This window comes from Festucalex cinctus, chromosome 3 (assembly GCF_051991245.1).
Source record: "Festucalex cinctus isolate MCC-2025b chromosome 3, RoL_Fcin_1.0, whole genome shotgun sequence".
NCBI lineage: Eukaryota > Metazoa > Chordata > Actinopteri > Syngnathiformes > Syngnathidae > Festucalex > Festucalex cinctus.
In genome coordinates, this window is record NC_135413.1 from 3,715,386 (window position 1) to 3,736,073 (window position 20,688).

General features: G+C 45.9%; 1 protein-coding gene across 12 annotated transcripts in view; it reads left to right on the forward strand.

The window, feature by feature from the left end:
• magi2b (membrane associated guanylate kinase, WW and PDZ domain containing 2b) overlaps positions 1–20,688 on the forward strand; it is a 738,212-nt gene that overhangs the window by 484,067 nt on the left and 233,457 nt on the right. For all 12 annotated transcript variants that reach the window (XM_077515476.1, XM_077515479.1, XM_077515478.1 and 9 more), the window contains one exon: positions 8,540–9,069. In XM_077515476.1, coding sequence (XP_077371602.1) covers positions 8,540–9,069 — 530 coding nt within the window. The remainder of the gene's footprint in view (positions 1–8,539; positions 9,070–20,688) is intronic.

Here is a 20,688-nt window from a genome sequence, read left to right on the forward strand (position 1 = left end):
CACTAAGAAAACAACACAACTTTGCTGTCAGCACCTGTTGATAATTTGAGAATCTCAGATTTATAGTTGTTAATTGAAACACAGTGAGAGTGATTGTTTAAGTCGGATTCAATCCATTTCACTGAAGATATGGAAAAGTTAAAATGTAAGAGATGACTAAGAAGAACTGAATGATTTAGCGTGTCGAACGCTTTCTTAAGATCCAAAAATACCACTTCTACCACACCACCCAAATCTAGAGATACTTTTATTTACATGTAGCTGTGTCGGTCGAATATTTGGCCCGACATACACCTGTGTCTGGTAAGTAAAAATATAAAAATAAAAAAAAAGATGTGTAGTCATAGCTTCGCAAACAATTCAAGACACCAAAGCAATTTTTATTTCATCAATGAGTTAAGAATAAACTGTTTTTTGTCACCAAAAAAGTTTGTTTTTACGTTTTCCCTTTCATTAATAGTCAGTAGTAGAGCACGGGTTGGTTTCACCCAAAACACTGATTGCTGACCAAAAAGCAAAGAAAACGTTTTTTTGTGAAAATAAACATGTCTAGGAGAACAGGGGTGCTAATATTTTCTGTTTTCTCAAAAACAACAAGAAGACTGAGAGTTCTTGTGATGGCAAAATAATCATTTACAGTGTTCCCTCGTTTTCCGCTGGGGTTAGGTTCCAAAAAATACCCGCAATAAATGAAATCCGCGAAGTAGTTAGCTTTATGTTTTACAACTCTTAGAAATGTTTTAAGGCTCTAAAATCCCCGACCGCACAATTTACACACTTTTCTCATTGAGGCATTTACATGTTCTAACATTTCTCTCTTGTTCAAACATTGACAATGTTCAAACCTTCATAAATTTTATAAAATGGGTATATTACTGATTACTGTTAAAAAAAATATGCAAAATTGCACTTAAAAAAAAATCTGCGATACAGCGAGACCGCGAAAAGTGAACCGCGTTATAGAGAGGGAAGACAGCAGACAGATAGCAGCACATTTTGAAGTAAAGTAATCCAACGTGTTAATTTTTTAGAAAATGTAGGAAAGGTAAACTCTTATATTGAACATAGTGAAATGTATTGTTCGTATATTCAAATTGACATTAGCATTTGAGGGTCGTTTTCAGCGCCTTGAGACTTACATGTTCATAAACAGCAAGTGGAAGAGAGAGAGAGATTTGCATTTTCAAACTGGAAAGTACAGTTGCTATTTTGAGTTTGTGTCAGCTAAAAACAAAAATGTTCAGGTGTGTCGCACACTCTGTTCAGTCGGCAGTGTTATCTATTTAACTTCAATAACAGAATGTCCAAAAAAAAAAAAAAAGTTTGCAGGGCAGTATGCAAGTCAAAGAACACCTTTAGTTTCCTTTCAGAATCAAGATTTTTTATGGAATACTATAAAACAAAATACTCCCACAAGTGTGGGCCATTGATTGCAAACAGGATTTGCTAATTAGTACACACACACACACACACACACACACACACACCCACACGAGTTTTCTGAACAAATTTGTTAAAGAACATTTTGCACAAATAAGCAGACACCGGGGGCGGCACGGTAGTCGAGTGGTTAGCACGTCCGCTACCCAGTTCTGAGGTCTCCGGTTCGAGTCCAGGCTCGGACCTTCCTGGGTGGAGTTTGCATGTTCTCCCCGTGCCCGCGTGGGTCTTCTCCGGGTACTCCGGTCTCCTCCCACATTCCAAAGACATGCATGGCAGGTTAATTGGGCGCTCCGAATTGTCCCTAGGTGTGCGTGCATGTCAGTGTGGATGGTTGTTCGTCTCTGTGTGCCCTGCGATTGGCTGGCAATCAGTCCAGGGTGTCCCCCGCCTACTGCCCAGAGCCAGCTGAGATAGGCGCCAGCAGCCCCCGCGACCCTTGTGAGGAATAAGCGGTCAAGAAAATGGATGAAGCAGACACCGAGAAAAAGACTGACAACTTGTTCATTCCAGGCCTAGCAGACCTGTTGCTACACTGTAGCAAATTTCTGTACAACCTAGAGTAAACAATTACAGCATTATCTTGTTTTTTAATTTCACAGTATTTAATTGTATACCGCAATGCATTATGGGTAAAACAAAGTGAATTGTGGGTAAAAACATGCTGTTATAATTAGCGGTAACATATTGTAAATTTGATAACTATATTTTGTATGTATATATGTGGATTACATGAAGATAGGGCTGGGCGATAAATCAAATTAATTTGAATAATTTGTCTATTTTAAGTACCATGATGTGAAAATGAGCTAAATCGTGAATCGAGGCGCTTATACATAAATACACATCCTCTCACTTGAGCGGCTCACATTTGTTTACGCTCGTTGTTTTGGGCTCCTTCATTTGATGGCTGGCGCACTTGCTGATAACGTCACGCAACTATAGCGAAGCTGCGGTATATGACATCATCGGAAGGTGCACAGGACCCCGCAACAGCCGTACAGGCAGTTCACATCACCACCTGTTTTTTTTTTTTTCCCTTTTCTTTTCACTCAGTCACACAAACACGCACACAAATTTACACAGTCTTCCAGGCGGGGAAGCGAACCAATGCCAACCGGCAGCGAAGGCAAGTGACGGTTCCACACCTCCACCCGGAGCCCCACATCACATCACAGCTAGTTTGCTAATTCGGCCAAACGCTACGCTGCCTACTCATGCACATTATGTCTGCTCCAGAAGACTAACCAAGAAATTGATTCATTCGTCTATTATGGAATTGGTTCGGCTTTTACAAGAGTGATGTAGCGCATACTACAAGCGTGTATAGGGTTGCCAACTGTCCCGTTTTTATCTAGGACGCCCCGTATTTGGGGTAAATTGTTATGTCCGGGACCAATGCTCAATTCTTACACGAAATGCAGCAAACAGCATCTTTGCCATTTTTGGACCATGGCTGCTCCCGTAGGTTGACAAGTAACAAGGAAGTTGCTCGTAGCCAATAAAATGAGTCTCTTGGTGTGACGTCATGTGGAGATCTTGCAAAGTAAGAGAGGCAACTTGAAAGAGAGAGAGGCACTTCCTGGTTTCGTCACAGCTTCATGTCGCCTACACTCTAAATGCCGATCTTAATACGTCGGCTGCGAACGTATCAGCGGGAGCAATACAAGATGTATTCTCGTACTATTTATGAACAAATACTACCAGAATTTAAATTCAAAATTAGCTCTTAACACAGCAAACGGCACTCAACAGGTCCTAGATCAGCTAAAATGGCAATGTCATGAAGCACGGCACCTGTCAGCCAATCACAGGCATCAGGCATCGTCACGTGCATTTTTTGTAGCGACTTATACTGCACAAGTGGCTAGAAAATAATAATAATAATGTTGTGTAGTGTTGTCCGGTCGGTTAGTAAGAGAGAATGGATAAACCTGAAAGAAAGAAAAGACTGTGCTGTTTCAACAAGTATCCATGGAAAAAGTAAATTTGGTGAGTCACGCTCCTCATTTGCATTTTTTTTTTGCACCTGTTTTTTTTTTAACTCATTTGCTCCCAATAACGTGTAAATATGTTTTTTTTAATGTTCTAAGTGTCCCAAAGACGTATTTGTAGGTTTTTTGTTTTTTGTTTTTTTTACGTTAGAGCATACAGAAGGCTTTGATGCAGCCTCTCAACTGCAAAGAACGGTTGCAGAAATTGTAGTTATTACACAAACGGCCAGCAGGTGGCAGCAAAGCAAAGGAGATCAACCAGGGCAATCGAGAAAAAAATCTCAATTACTTACAATTTTTAATAGATTTGTGAAAACTGATGAAACTTGGCTCTCTTCTAATGCTAATTGCTGCAAAACGGAAACAGATAGAAACATACTTTTTTTTTTCCTGATTCTGTGGGCCTTGCAAAACGAGTCAAAATCCAGTAAAACAGCCGGGAGCGAACGGGACTGCTTCTGTGAAAATGGCTGGGAGTGAATGAGTTAATGAAAGAGACAAATTGTGATTTCTTTGAGGTTTAGTATGAGGTTACATAATGATGGCCTGCAGTAAGGATTAAAGGGAATGTACAAACGTTGTGCATTTCAAATCTAATCAGAATATACACTGATTTCACACATCATGCTCACACCACCATGATACCATGCCGTGCACCTGTCCCTTATTTCGGGATGAGAAAATTGGCAACCCTATTCCGAACAGCTACTAAAACAAAGAGGAGCAGCACAACTAACCTTTTCCAGCACTTGTGCCAAAGGCATCCGAAAGAATGGGAGGAATGCCCACGTCTTCGAGAGTGTGGCGTGGTTAACGCTAGCAAAGATAAAAATGTTATCCATATCATACAGTCCCAAATCGAAAAGGCAAATGAAGGCAACTGCTAACCAAACCCAGAAAGAAGGGGCTGTGTCACAGAGTCATTCATTCGGACATAGTTGTTTACAGAAGTGACGAGTGATTTTGTGACAAAACTACACTTTTTTTTTTCCCCCGGTTGTCTTTTAGATTTCAGAATGAACTGCCGCTTTTAAGTGACAGGAAATATTTCTGAGCACTTTTGCAGTTGTCACAAGGCCACTGTTCAACCTGAAGAATGTTAGATTTAGGTTGATGAAGCGTGTTCCCCCCAAAAAAAAGGTAATGACCCCCCACCCCCCCACCCCAGTTCATAAAATGAAATGAAAACGCTAGTATGCTCTCCTAAAGCTAAAAAAAAAAAAAAAAAAAAAAAAAAAAAAAAAAAAAAAAAGATCACTGTCATACTCTCAGGTGGATGCACAGGCTGATACAGCACGGATGTACTAAATGAACTAACTGGGCATGCTCATGCTGTAGCAAAAAGTGAAGCCGGTGGCGGCCGTCTTGCGTTGTCACACAGTAAATTGACTTTTCCACAGCATACTTTCCACGTTATTTTCTTCCTCTACAGCGAAAATACCACTGTGACATCCGGTTGTACCAATAAGTATAAAATAAGTGTGGGAGATGCTCTAAATCCAGATTTCATCAGTAAGAGCGTGAATATAAATGTTCTCTCATAAGGTACTGAGTGCTACTCAGATTGGTCTGCATCATCAGAACCAGTTACCAGAACAATCAACAATGAAATGAAAGCAAAGCACACAAGAAAAAAAGAATTCTTGTAAAATCCCGATTCACAATACTGAAATAATACTCTGAATGGTTGATGTAAATAATTAAGTTTGTTCTTTGCTAGGCTCTCATTATCCATTTGGGGGGGAATGGTGGCACTACAAGAAATCCTGCCTCGGGTGCCAAGTAACTAACAAGTAACTAATGTATATTTATAGTTATTATTAAAAAACAAACAACAAATTAGTAATGTGAAATCTGAAAACATTTGTTATTATTTTAAGTACAGTAATTTTAAAGTCAAATTAAATTGGTGAAACCGTTTACCTTCTGTCATGATTCTATTTGGTGGGTCGCCGACACCTCCCTCTCATCCGTGCGCTGATTCCAGGGAAACACGGACATTTCCAGCTTCTGCTTGTTGCGGAGGCTTTCCTCCTTCATAAACTGTATTTGATAAGCTTGGCGGCGCAAAAATCCCGCTCGTTTCCAAACCCGGAAATGTAGGCGTCCCTCCACCGGCCGCGGCCTGGGCTGGACCTGGTTGAGTGAACGCTGCGTTGTGGACCGAGGCGAAGGCGGTGGCACCCGCGGGCTGGGCGGTTGGTCTCTCAGCCGAGCTGCCACCGGGGTTGTGGCACCCGCTCGCCAACAGTCGCTTCTGCCGACCGACCCCGCAACTCTAGACCGGCCGGGCTCCTGCAAGTCGGTGACGTCAGTGTGCCGTAATCCGCATATAATGTTGCGTTGTGCACCATGGAAAATTGTCAACTCACATACTCCCGCAAAGAGACAACTTAAAACGACGTACTTCAGAACCGAAACATGGCACCGTTTAATTTTACGTGAATCAGTTCTCGGAAGTACTGAGCCAAATCGGCCCATACTACAAAAGTAACGCCTTCGGTACCTAGGGCTGGCAACTTTCTCATCCTTTGTCATGGGGGTGTGAGCATGATCAGTGAAATCAGTGTATATTCTGATTAGATTTGAAATGCACAAAGTTTGTACATTCCCTTTAATCCTTAATGCAGGCCATCATTATGTAACCTCATACTAAACCTCAAAGAAAGCACAATTTGTCTCTTTACCTTAAAAAAAAAAAAAAAAAAAAAACAGGTGCAAAAAAAACAAGAAATGCAAAAGAGGCGCGTGACTCACCAAATGTACTTTTTCCATGGAGACTTTTCTTTCTTTTTTTTCTTACAGGTTTATCCATTCTCTCTTCCTAACCGACCATCACAACATTACACATTATTATTATTATTATTTTCTAGCCACTTGTGCAGTATATGCCGCTACAAAAAATGCACGTGACGATGCCTGATGCCTGTGATTGGCTGACAGGTGCCGTGCTTAGTGAGATTGCCTTTTTTAGCTGATCTAGGACCTGTAGAGTGCCTAATACGCGACAGTTGGCAACCCTATTGGTACCTATCCCTAATCATTATAAATATATAGCTAATTATGTTTAATGCAGCTTTTGCATATTGTATTTTTTGACTAAGGCTTAGCATTCAAAATGAAGAAATGAGTGCTATAGTACGTGCACTCAATACACGAGGGTACTTAAAAAAAAAAAAATCTGTATTATTGTGTCATTGAAGGTAAATTTAATGAGCTCTGCCACACTCTTGCATCTTTTTGTTAGATAAAGTGATTTGAAGACTTCAATCAATGATCATGATAAGAACGAATAAAGACTTCAGCCAAGTGTTATTCAGGCATCACTTATGAGCATCGTCCCTGCGCGCACGCTTACCGCGCCATATAGTCAGATGAGGCTTTTCATAGTTCCACCCGAAGGGACGTACAACCTTCTGCTGCATTGTGCACGAGACGCGACTCAAACAGTTGATCCACGCATCTGTGAGCGTGTCAAGTGTGACATTCCCACAGAGGCTCTCTCTGTAGATGTCATACTGTTTGTACGAGATATTCGTAAAGATTCATCGACCTTCTCCCTCACCTCTGTGTCTCTCTCACGCACTCCTGTGTGTCATCTGCAGGCAGTACCAATACACTGATATTGTGTTTTTATGAGACACTTAAGCGAGACAGCATGTTCCAACACGTCGCGGCAGATTTTTATGTGAGCGCTCCCCAAACACAATGGATACCAGACTGCACAGAAGGTCATGTTTTTCTCATATCATTTTACTGAGTATACCGTATGTCTTCTGTTTTGAAAAATGACAAGATGACTCATTACATCACATCCTTCAGCATCTCTTTCTCACACTTTAACAATATGAACATGACATGGTAAGAAAAGAAATTTTTGCACGTAAGTCAAATAAAAAATCAGCCATATTGCATTGAGCAAAAATGGTCAATATCGTGGTACCTCAACTTACGAAATTAATTGGTTCTGGAAGAAAGTTCTTAAGTAGAAAATTTTGTAATTAGAGACGCATTTTCCATGTAAATGCCCTAATCGGTTCCAAGCCTCCCAAAATTCAGACATAAATGTTTTATAAAGCCTAAAAATGCATCAAAACATGTAACAAATACATGTTACAATTTGATTATTGCACAATAAATGAGAGTTGTGCATAATGTAAAAAACAAAGAATAGAGTAAAGAATAAAAATGATGGTCATTTACCTTTTTAACTGCTTTCCTCTTCGTTTTTTGCCCTCTTTGGTTCATGTTCTCTCTCAGAAGTGTTTTTGCCTGGTGTTTTGTAAAGAACTGATCCAAGGATGTTTGCTTTTTTAACAAATTTTTTTTCACTCACTCACTCACTCACTCACTCACAAGTGAACCCACGCTATCCGGCACCACAAGTGACGGTTCCACGCCTGGAGGCCTTGTTTTTCTTGTTTTGTTTTTTGTTTTTTTTAAATAATCCTTCGAAAATGTCCAGGGCAAACATCATCATAGTGAGTGAACGCCCGAATAGTGAACACTTTTTCTGGGTGATTCTTTTCAATAAATTCCGAAACTTGATAGAAACTTCACGTACGGCGAGGCATATTTTTCCAAAAAAGGCCCGTCTCGTCGCAATTAAAAACTTACTGTCCAACGTAGCCTTCATCAATCACCAATTGTTTGAATTTTTGCACAAATTCGTCATCCGTTAGTTAATACGTAAAACTAAACACCTCATGGCCCAAGTGGCGAATGACGAGGCATATGACGAGGACGCTACGTAGACACATTTCTATTATGTACCTTAGCCAATGAGATGCCAGGAAGATGCCAGTATAGCCAATGGCAGAGCAGCTGTAAGTATGTTGCGTTCAGGCAACTCAGGGAGCTGCGAGTAGCAGCCCATACTGTAGTTTTACCATTCGTATCCTGAAACTTGTTTCGTAACAAGAGGCAATATTTTCCTGTTGAGGAGTTTCGTAACTTGAAAATTCCATATGGAGGGACATTCGTAAGTAGCGGTACTATTGTATACCTAAAAAAAGTACAGTTTTTGTTGTTGTTGTGACTTGTTCTTTTGCATAGCTTAATATAAATTCAATAAGAGTGACGGTCTGTATCCACATTTCCTCCAGGTGACGTCATTGTATACGTAAACGACATCTGCGTGCTGGGCACCACGCACGCCGACGTGGTCAAGCTCTTCCAGTCGGTGCCCATTGGTCAGAGTGTCACCCTGGTGCTCTGCAGGGGCTACCCTCTGCCCTTCGACCCCGAGGACCCCAACACGGCTACCAGCAGCTCCATGACTCCCATTGGGATGGAGCATCGCCCACTCGTGGTGAACGGCCGCAACAGCTACGATCCTTACCTGGAGTACCTGTCCCTGAGCTCCCAGTTGCCTGCTCAGGCCCTGGCGCAGGCTGGAGCATCCCATCCCGGGGACACCCACCTGGACGGCTCCTCGCTGCCGCCAACCACTCCTGGCTCGTCGGCGGCGCTCACGCCGCATGACGACAACGTGTCCATGGCCTCCTCGGGGACGCCGGGTGTTGCCACTACGACGGCGCAAGCGACTGAGCTGCTGACGGTTACCATGGTGAAAGGAGCGGAAGGCTTCGGGTTCACCATTGCAGACAGTCCGACTGGCCAGCGAGTCAAACAGGTCAAGCATTATATTTGAAATATACTTTCAATGGTATTGGTAAGTGGTTACTTAAAGGGGAAGTTGAGTCAAAAATGTTCTTTACAATACTGTTCTATGCGGCACCACTATATTAAACACAAAATTCTGATTAATATTGCATTTATGAATTAAGCAGCAAAATCCATTTTTCTCCATCTCTGGGGGCGGCCACTTTGCCACTTGCTGTCGACCTGAAAATTACATCACAGTTGCTCAGGACTCAAGTAATGACCAATCACGACTCAGCTTGGCCAAACTAGGCCAAATGATTTGGTTGAGCACAAAATTATCCACCTTTACAGACAATCTGCCTGAGCCTGTATAAGTCACAATGTATTTGTGTGTTAAGCAGTTGTCAACACACATTTTTCACTGGACTAAAACCAGACTAGACTAAAACCCTCATTAATAAACAATAACTCGAATTAAATTAACATGCATTTTCGTCGACTAATGAAGACGAGACGAAAATGTCCTTCACTTAATAAAGACTGAACTAAACTCTATGGACACTTTAGTTCATGGAAAAAAAACAAGATGAAAATATAATTTTGTAAAATCTTGTCTCTGGTAATCTGTCACGTCTGTGACACTGTCATGTGACACACAGCACAAACACATGGGACAGGCTTAAGTTAATTTAACGTTAATCCAACAGCTGTAATGTTCCAACAATTATAATGTGACTGCTAACTAATGCTGGCTAACTGACTAGCTCATAGCATGGAGCAGAGTAGCCACTGTAATTGTGGACTATGAAGTTGTTTTTCATCAAAAAGATAAGAAAATTATACGTGAAATTGTTTTAGATCCGAAAAGGTTCAATATAATCCGCTGAAAAAAAAAAAACTTATACAGGGGTAAAATGGTTGTCCTGACTAAAACTAGACTAAAACGTTGACAGTTTTTGTTGATCACAACTAGACGAATAAAATGACATTTTCTTGGACTAAAATAATGTAGCGATAATTGGGTCGTCTTTTGGACGAATTAATAATCTGGACGTTACAGAGGTAAATTGTATTTACCTCGATAACCTCTGGGGCACCATGTTGTTTTTGCTTTGGGTTAGCAGGAGCAAACAACGACCAAAATCCTTTCATCAGTCATTGATAATCTAAAGTCGCCACACTCGATATTCAGTGGTTCGTTGTACTAACAAAAGAATAATAATCCACTCGGAAACACAGATGACTTAGGCGGAATAATGTTCATAAAACATGCATTTATTCACGATTGCTACACTACAGAATCAAAACACTGCCTATCTAACTATTCTACCGTCAGAAGAAAAGAAACAAAATAAAGCGAATGAAAATAAGGAAGGAATGCAAATGAATGAGGAAACCAGGGAAAAGAGAAATTTGACCTGCCAGATCTGTGATATGTTTCAAACGTAAGTTGCACGCAGTGGATACACCGAGCTAGGAATCAAGCGCACTTACGAGAATGGGAGTTGCGTCGAACGAGCAGAAAGGTCTCCAAAAAAAAGGGGGAAAAATAGTCAATGTTCGTTCCAAAAAAGGCAAGAACATAAAATAAAAAAAGTTTATTCCACAGGTAAGCACGGGGAAGCCGCTTGCGGGCCTGGCGTAGTTGCGCGGCTCGTGCCTTGATTGGTCGGCGATCCGCCAAGGTTGGTTCTGCTGGGCAGCTGTCCGAGTTCAGGTGTTGCAGCTCGGTCAGTACGCGCCTGCGTACGGGGAAGGCCAGCCGTTGGAGGTGCGTTGGCACTGCGGCGGAGCGCCACCGAATAGCACGTGAGGTGCGCGGCTTAGGTGCACAACCTTGAGCCCGGCGCTACGTTGCAAGTTTACGCCGGGGCCGCGGCGTCCGGGCGGGCAAGCACCGATGATGGAACAAAGAAAAAAACCAAAAAAAAAACCAAAAGAGTCTTTAGTCAGCGTTCCAGTTTGCACCTGCTTTGGCGTGGCGTGGAGCGAGGGTCCACTCTCTGCTGCCAGAAAAAAAAAAGGCCACGTGGTTGGCAAGTTTCTTGGAACAAAGAGTTCGAGCAGGCTGGGCCACTTGCAGGTCGTGCAACAGAGTTTTTGGAAGAGGCGGGAGAGCAGGCGGAGAAGCAAGAGCGTGAGCAGAGGTCTGCTCATCCTTTTAAAGTCTCTGGGTGGGGCTTCAGCAGGTGATGGCACACCCTTCTGTTCGCTCGGGCAGACTTTAAGAGGAAAATTATTAAAGAGATTAATAATTTGGCATTAAATTTGGTCAGTCTGGCAAATCAGTTTTCCCACACAACCCGTTTAGCACACATCGTAATTAATGCATCAAAAACTAACTTGTGAGGTAACTTCTACTTGTCTAATCTGACTGAACTGAGAGATATTGATTATCTTTCATTCTTTATGGAGTACACATGAAATAGGATGTTCATACACACAAAGATATAACATGAATCATTTTTAGTTCAGTTGTCTGTCAAGAATTATCATGGTATAAATGTGTAAAATGCGGTTACTTATGTGAATTGTCACTAAGGATAGTTCCAAGTTTCACCACTTGGCGGTGCTATTGCTCCATCTAGACGTTCCAGGAAGGGCGAGGCGCCAGAATATCCTTTTGTGATTGATAAGAAGTCATGAACATTCCTTTGATCGGTCATTTGTGTATTCCAAGCCATTGGAGCCATTTGTTCGGGCTCTGAGAAGACTGCTTGAATACACTCCTTCGGCAGACGCATAAATTCCTTTGTCACCTGGTCAGCGGCTTCAAAAGAGTTTTGTTGGTGGCTGGGTGACCACCTGTGGAGCTGACCAGGCTTGGATCCTGTCTGGGCAGTGGAATATTCATGCACTGCAGAGAATTTGCTTTAGGAGAAGCAAACTTAAAAAAAAAAATTAGAGGGTAGAGTGGAACTTAGGCAATAGTTGTTACAGACCCCCCTTCGTCAAGCGGGATGAATCTTCAGGATGTCCAGGTTGACGGGTCCAGGTGATGCGTAGCCAGGGTCCAGGCCACGGTCAGACGGCCGGAGTCCCACTCACGCTCTGCTGCAACACTCAAGACATACCACTGGTGCAACTTTTCTCTAACCTCTGCCTGGTTATGTGTATGCAGGGTATGTCTGTGTGTTTTCAAGGTGTCTCTATGTGTATTCAGTTAACAGTGTGTGTCTAACTTGGTCAGCTGACTGAGGGACTCGGGTCCCAAAACAGGCGCGGAGAAAGAAAAGGAAGAAAACTTTTCCTAAGGCTATAAGGCTAGTATCATATAATGAGTAACTAGGGGAAAACGAACAGCAAATTAAAGAAAAGAGAGAGAGAACGAAAAAGAGGCTGTTGCCTTCTAAAACTCAAAAACCCGGGGCTATATCACGGGCCCTAACTCTCTTTTGAAGAGGGGGGTGCTGTTTCAGGCACCTGGAGGTCGAGGAGAATCTCCTCACTTGGTGGATCTGATTGGCTCTCCCCTGGGGGTGTTCGTTTACGGCGAAAGATCTAAGGTCGGTTGGCGCAGCACTAGTAGCTGGCTATTAAGCTGGTGCACCTTCCTATAGAGCAGGTAAGCTATACCAAAAGTCATAAGGTACCCGAGAATAACCAAGGCTATCAGGGCATTATCGGCTGTAGACCAAGACTGGGTGAAAGAAGGCGGAGGGGCTCGGGCTGTGGTACGAATAGCCTGTAGGGTATTCTCAACAGCGGTCAAGTCTATGGCCTGAGTTCCCTCAGCTTGAATCAGGTCGTGTACCTGGGGATCAAATTTAAGTTGGTCGTGATCAAAGAGGTCAGACACTTCGATTTCGCTTTGATGAGTCTCAGGTGCCAAATGGTACAGCGCCATATTATCTACATGCAGAATGGCGTCACGAGGAACATCGATCCACATGGTTTGATTCGGCAGATTAATTCTAGTCGAGGTATCATGTTGGTCATAGCTCAGAGTAGCGGTCCAGGCTGGGGTGTTAACCAGCCACTTCGAGCCAACAATTTCCACGCGGGTTGTAGTCATTTGGTATCGAGGCGTGGCCTCGGCTCTACATTTCGATCCCTCCTCCAAAGGTTTGAGACCACAAATCCCATCCGTTACATCTCGAAGGAACGGCTTGCTGGGACACAGATAATGGATATCTTTAGTACGCGTACACATCTGCAAATTTGGGGCCAGATAGAGGTTCGGACTCGATTCGTGGTAGGCAATCACCTCAGGCGTGTCAACCCTTACGTAAGTATCCCCTTGCCAAGCGCCCACGTTAATAACGTCCTTCAGACGGTAGATATTACGTGCATCAATAATCGGCAAAGTAATCATAAAAGCTACTTCATATTCTTGGGGTTTGACATATAACACGGTAGCGCTTCCTAGAGCAAAAGCGAGATGGGTTTGAATCGGAGTCGCCGGACTAGTTAAAACTCTAGAAAGAATATCTTGGACCAATTGTAACGGTACTAGGTACGGGGGAACCTTTCCCATAGCGAGCTGGTCCACTGAAGAACTAACTTCACGCAGCAGGTCATCCATAAGCATCATCACGCCTTGAGCGTAGGCCATATCTTTTTGAATCACAGTTGCAAGCAATTTCAAGGCCGATTTAGTCTGATTCAGCATAAGGCTATGTGTGTTGAGGACTAGGATCGTACCTTTAAGAGTCTCGCCAAGCGTTTGTAGCTGGGAGGACTGTCGATCCAGATTACTTCGGATGTCTGGTAGTTCCGCCTGAAGTTCGCTAATTTGTTTACGAATAGTATTCAAGTGAACGGCGTTAACAGTAGATGTTCCTATGCTAAACAGGCTCCCAATTGACGCGGCCGCCAAGAGTAGGCCTCCGATAAATCGTTTTTCACGTCTCGGAGCCCCACTAAGGTCGGATTGGGTGACCACGAATTTCTCGAGTTGTCGTAGCATATGGATAATATCTTCAGCAGCGTGGAACGTAGCTCGAATACCAAAGTGTTTGCCAGCCCAGCTGGTGCCACTCTCGTCATGGTCCGAGTGTTTCCTATACGTTGTATGTGGGTCAAGTTTGACGAATATTCTTTGGGTATGAGTCAGGCAGTTGGTCATGAGCAACCCTGGTTGTTCTCTCAAGGCAATTCCTGCGGCTGGTCCAGGTTCAACCATCCCTGGTTGGCTCGCCACGGCGGTCATACACAACATCAGAATCGTCGTCCGCATCATCTCCTAGTAACAGATAAAAGCACGCGAGTTAGCTTCGCTTGGTGCTATGTCAACAAGTCTGTCTTTGTCCAGTATGTGCAGAGGGGTATCAACCCCCCCTTTTCCCGCGTATAGTACTCTTAGTCGTCATAGTCAGCTGGGTGAGTTGACAGGTTCGGCGCATCTGTCGCGGGTGTCGGTTGGGTCGCCGACTCGGAGTCAGCTGGTGACCCCCCTTTGTCAGTTTCGCGCGTATGCTGGTCCTGAGATTCGCTCGATTGCGTTCTCAGACGTTCAAAACCGCAGTGACTTTTAATCTGGTTTCGGTGGACCCACCTCAGTTGGTCCCCCTGACGTCCTTTATTCATCCTAATTTGATAGGCGACGGGTGACAGTTTGTCGACGATTTCGTATGGTCCTGACCACCGGGGAAGAAATTTCCGGGCGATGCCCCTCTGGGCAGGCGGAGTATTAGCATTTGGTTGCGCGAGCAAGTAGTACCATACTCGATCACCTATTTCGAACTCGGTTCGTGAGGCTTTCCTATCGTAGTAGGTTTTCTGACCTTCTGCACTTTGCTTAAGCCGTTGTTGAGCAAATGCAAACGTGGCCCGGAGGTGGGCTTGAAAGTCCACCACGTACTGGGAGGCCGTGTATGCTGTGGCTAGGTTTGTTTCTCCTGGCTGATACATCAGGTGCAGGGGCAGCGTCATTCGCCGTCCGGTCATCATTTCAAAGGGGGCCACCCCTGTGGATTCGTGAGGGGTGGCTCGAATCGCCATGAGGATCAGTGGGAGTCGGGTGTCCCAGTCCCGATGGTTGGAAACAACAAACTTTTTCAGCAAATTTACCACGGTGTGATAAGTCCGCTCCACCTGTCCTGATGACTGCGGGTGATGGCTAATATGCAACTGGGCCTTGATTCCGAGCATTTCCCAAAGTTGTTGCATTACCTCGGCTGTGAAGTGGGTTCCCCTGTCTGAGTTAACCCGTGAGGGCAACCCAACACGGGAGAACACGTGGTTCATCAGCAGGCATGCAGTGGTGTGTGCGGTGTCGTTTGGAGCAGGCAGGCATTCTACCCACTTGGTGAACGCGCAAACTACTGTAAGAAAGTATTTGTTCCCTCTCAGAGATCTGACCAGTGGTCCCACCCAATCAATTTGGAGATCAGACCATGGGAAGTTGACTCATTTCTGTTGGAGTGGTGCTCGGTGACTCGGGTTTGCTGGCTGAAACTGGCAGCAAACCAGGCATCCTTTGATGTAGGTTGCTACATCATTATGCATGCGCGGCCAGTATGCCACCTGTTGTAGTGCGGTGACAGTGGCCTTGAATCCGCGGTGGCCTGCATAAGGCGCGTCGTGGGCGTATGTTAGCAAGACCCCCCTTTGGCTCCGTGGAACCACCAACCGCAGGGCAGGCGGAGACCCGGAGTCATAGACCAGAAGGCCCTTAACAAGACGCAGCCTTTGCAGCACGGAGAGCAAGTCTCTGAAGTCGCTGTCGTCACTCAACGCGTCAGGCGACACGGGGTTGGCGACAGGATCAGAAAGGTGCTGAATTATTTTGAAAAGCGTGGGGTCGCCGGCCTGTTGGGCGACCAAGTCGGAGGTTCGGATGGGCGGTACGCACGCCACGGGCCCCGTAGGGGTTCGTGTGGGGGCGTCACGAGACTCAGCGGCGGCCGCAGCGCGGCGGCGCGTGAGAACATGGACCTCCAGGGTGGGCTGGGTGGGCAGCCAAGCTGTATCAAATGTCCAAGGAGTCCCGTTGAGGGCCCCTTGTTTGGCTAACGTGTCCGTTAGGTCGTTAAAATGTTTGTCAGGTCCTGGGACTTTTGAGTGTCCCCGGACCTTTTTCCAATAGACATGCATATCATTGGAGGAAACCAAATGGTCGCATGTCAAGATGAGGTCGCGGTGTTTAACGGGTTTCTTCGCTGACGTAAGGAAACCATTTCGACGCCACACCGGTAGACGACAGGTGAAGGCGAGGCGGGCATAGTTTGAGTCAGTGCAGATAACCAGCACCGCGACACCGTTTTCAACTGCCAATTTGAGTGTAATCAGGATGCCAGCGATTTCCGCATATTGAGAAGAGTGGGGGCCCAATTGGAGTTGCAGTGGTTTGCACGGTGTGTCGTTGACCCAAGCGATGCCCACCCCAGCCTGCAGCTAGGTTTGGTGGTGGTAAGAGCAGCCATCCACGTAAGCCGTAGGCATGTCTTTGCAGACATGTTCCTCAAAATAGCGGTGACGCGTGAATTCCGGCATCGGTGCCACGGCGACGTCTGTCGGCGGGGTCGGGGAAGTTGACACACAGTTCTGGCAAATCGCTAGATCGGTACCCAGCGGTAACTTTGCGTTTTTCGTGTACCGGACTCGAACATCGTAACTTTGTAACGCCATAAGCCAGCCGGCAATGCGCGCGTTCGTTACGACGCCGTCTCGAATGCGTTGGTTGTTAAGAAAAGTAACCGGATGATGGTTAGTATCAATCGTTACTTTTTGGCATCCAATGTAGTTTGAGAAATGTTTGATTGCCCATACTGTGGAAAGCAGGGCTTTTTCGCAGTCGGAGTATTTCAACTCGGGGCCGTTCAACGTTTTACTGGCGTACGCCACGACGCGTTTATCCTGGTCGTACATTTGGTATAGACCCGCACTCAAACAATGGTCGGAGAATCCTGCTTCCAAGAAAAATTCCTTGTTGCTATCGGGGTACGCGAGACAGGGGGCGGAGCCCAGCTTTTGTTTTAGCATATTCATCGCGTTGTTTTGTTCGTCACCCCAATTGAAGGGCGTATCTTTCTTCAGCAGGTTAGTAAGAGGGCGTGCTATGTCAGCAAAGTGTTCAATGAACTGGCGCGAATAGTTGCACACGCCAAGGAAGCTGCGCAATTTTGACACATCGGTGGGGGTTTTGATGTCAAGAAGGCCTTGAATACGGCTGGATTGTGGTTCAATCCCGTTCGGCCCAACCAAGATCCCCACGTAGTTGACCTTCGTGCGACACCACTGACCTTTCAGGAGGGACAGTTTGGCACCTGCAGAAGACAGCTGTCCGAGAACGTGGTCGATTTCCATCAAGTGGTCATCCAAAGAGGAGCTCCTCATCATAATGTCATCGACATAAATGAGGTTGCCCCTGGCGGAGGCGTCAGGGCACGCCTTGTTGAGGAAGATGTTAAATTCGGCTGGCGAGTTGGCGTAGCCGAATGGACACCGGTTGAAAGTGTACTGTTTGTTGCCAAAGGTGAATGCCAACTTGTATTGATCCCTGGGGTCTACTGGGATCGTCCAGAACCCCGAAGCCACATCGATGGTGGTGAAGAATTTGGCATCTCGAACCTTGGGAAGTTCCTGTTCAAGTTGTGTCATGGGCCATCGCGAAAGAGGAACCTGTTGGTTCAGTTTGCGATAGTCAATGGTTGGTCTCCATGTGGCGTTTGGCTTCAAGACTGGCCACAATGGAGCCGAATAGGTGCTGTTACAGGGGCGAATGAAAAATAATAATAATAATACTAGGTCTACCAAATCAACTAAACAAACACAAAACCCTAAATTAAGTAGAATGTTAAGTCGAGAATACAGCAAGTTAGCCTAGTATGAAACTGGATAAGAGGGAATATGAAAAAAAGAGAAAAAAGAGAAAAACACAACAGTGTAAATAGTTCCTTTATATTAATTTGACCCAGCAGTATGTTTTGTTGATGCAACCGTAATTGCTCTCACGCTAGGCAGCGTAAAAGGCTAGAATGCGGTCGCTATTACTATAATCATTAAACGCAAGCAGTCAATTAAGCCTACAACTGCGTTTAATCGGACGTGGATAATTTTTTATTATCCTTGCGTACTAACAGTGACGAGAATCACTAAGTACAACGCTCGACACGGAAAACAATTCAAAAAGCAATGTGAAGTGACATTGAATCAGAATTATCGCGGAGCAAGGGCCACTGGCGTTAAAGCAGCAGTGGGGGGGGGGGCGTCAGTTGTCTATTGACAGTGGAGCAAGCTCGAGTGATCTGTGTCACTCCAAACACTGACTGACAGCTGACAGCCTGCAGGACTCACTCCCCTTCGGGGCGTCTGCAGGCGTGGCTCAAACTCGCCAACGAGAAGGGAGGGGGAGGTACTCAACCACGCCTCCACGAGCCACACAGCTCTTCACAAGGACTATGGCGCCACCTTGTGGAAATGCGTACACGGTACAGGTAAGCAGCTAACGTCTTAGCGCTCTGTTAATCCGCTCGCCACGAGCTGAAACTTTGAGTCGGCGGCTACAAAAGCTCAGTCACGACTCAAACTTCTCCCACAAGCTAGGTGTAGGAGGAACACGGGGAAAGTGACTCGGACGTCGTTTACGTTGCTCGCGGTTAGCTACTCCGGAGCACGTAACTCGAGTCGGGTCAAAGCGACGCACATCGGCTGTGACCTGACTTCCCACAATTTCCGGAAACACAATAACACAAAGACAAACAAATTCAAATTCAGCCAGCAGAAATCTAAAAGTTGCACAACTCGAGCTCTATCACGTATGTAGCGATAATTGGGTCGTCGTTTGGACGAATTAATAATCTGGGGGTTTTGATGTCAAGAAGGCCTTGAATACGGCTGGATTGTGGTTCAATCCCGTTCGGCCCAACCAAGATCCCCACGTAGTTGACCTTCGTGCGACACCACTGACCTTTCAGGAGGGACAGTTTGGCACCTGCAGAAGACAGCTGTCCGAGAACGTGGTCGATTTCCATCAAGTGGTCATCCAAAGAGGAGCTCCTCATCATAATGTCATCGACATAAATGAGGTTGCCCCTGGCGGAGGCGTCAGGGCACGCCTTGTTGAGGAAGATGTTAAATTCGGCTGGCGAGTTGGCGTAGCCGAATGGACACCGGTTGAAAGTGTACTGTTTGTTGCCAAAGGTGAATGCCAACTTGTATTGATCCCTGGGGTCTACTGGGATCGTCCAGAACCCCGAAGCCACATCGATGGTGGTGAAGAATTTGGCATCTCGAACCTTGGGAAGTTCCTGTTCAAGTTGTGTCATGGGCCATCGCGAAAGAGGAACCTGTTGGTTCAGTTTGCGATAGTCAATGGTTGGTCTCCATGTGGCGTTTGGCTTCAAGACTGGCCACAATGGAGCCGAATAGGTGCTGTTACAGGGGCGAATGATGCCCTTTTCCAGCATGGCGTCGATAGTCTTCTGTACTGGTTCGTAAGAAGCTATCGGAATCTTGTACTGGCGCACGAAAGTTGGAGGAGCGCCGGGCTGAGTCGGGATGCGGACTACATGTAGTGCCGTCAACCCGCAATCCAAGGAGTCCTTGGCAAAAGAGGGTGTGTATTTCATTAACACGGTGCGCAAACGTTCGCGGTCCTGTTCGGACCGAAGCGCGTCGGCGCGGTGCAGAACTTCTTGGAGGTGCGCCTCGAACTCTGGGTACGGTTGAAGGTCCCCATTTGGAGTCGTGGTTGGTTGAGGTGTCTCTGGGTTTCCAGAGGGAATGCTAGAGGGCGTTGGAGGCAACGCGCTCAAGGCATAAATCACCAGTTGTTGGTCTGTCCCCAGGTCCACCCGGACGATGTCTTCATCGTTGGTGGGACCGGCAGGGTTGACCGTAACAAGCTGAGATGGCCTGGTGAGTCTTCGGCCACCGGTGTCTTCAGTCAAGAACAAGTCAGATGGGATGTGTCCAACCACAGGCACCGTTAGAGTGAAGTCGTGGAAGTCGGAACGGATGAGCAGGCCCAGACGGGTCGCTTTTGGTATGCGAACGTCGTACGAAAGGGGGTTGTGAACCAAGATCAGAGTGGTGAGAGAGGCGTCCACGATGGGCGTGGCCTCCAAGAGTAACGACAGGTTCATGAATTCCGATGAAGGTTGAAAGAAAGCGGAGCGAGCATTCAAGACCTGGTTAGCTCGTGCCACCAAGCGAACCGGGATGTTGATCGTGGTCGCCGGAGCGATCACTTCATCCTCGTTCAAGACTTCGCAAGCATCTGGGATGGTCTGTCCGGACTTCATGTTTGGAAGACTGGGAACACAAGCTAGAGGTTCCGAGTTGGTGAGGGACCAAAGCACGTTGTTGATGGTGTCCACATGGACGGCAAGACGAACAAGCAAATCTGCACCCACAAAAAGGGTGTGAGGCGCGTCCGGGACAACCAAGAAGTAGTGGGTCAGTGAGTGCTGCTTCCACTGAAGGTTTAAGGCGCACACGCCCACTGCAGTTATTGTGAGAGGGGGTTCCGTGTTCAACGGAAACCGGCAAGATTTGGAGACGAAAAGAATGTTCGGGTCGAGATCTCGCAAGTTGTCAGCGAATGCTGCAGAAATGGCTGATTTGTCAGCCCACAAGGCGAGGACAGCGTCAAGAACAGGTGCACCTTGCACGTGGACACCTCCGATGATGCGTGGGGCGTGCCCTGCATCAGGCGGTGGTGGGTCAAGGTCACAAAGAAAGGTGTCATGGCTTCTCAGCC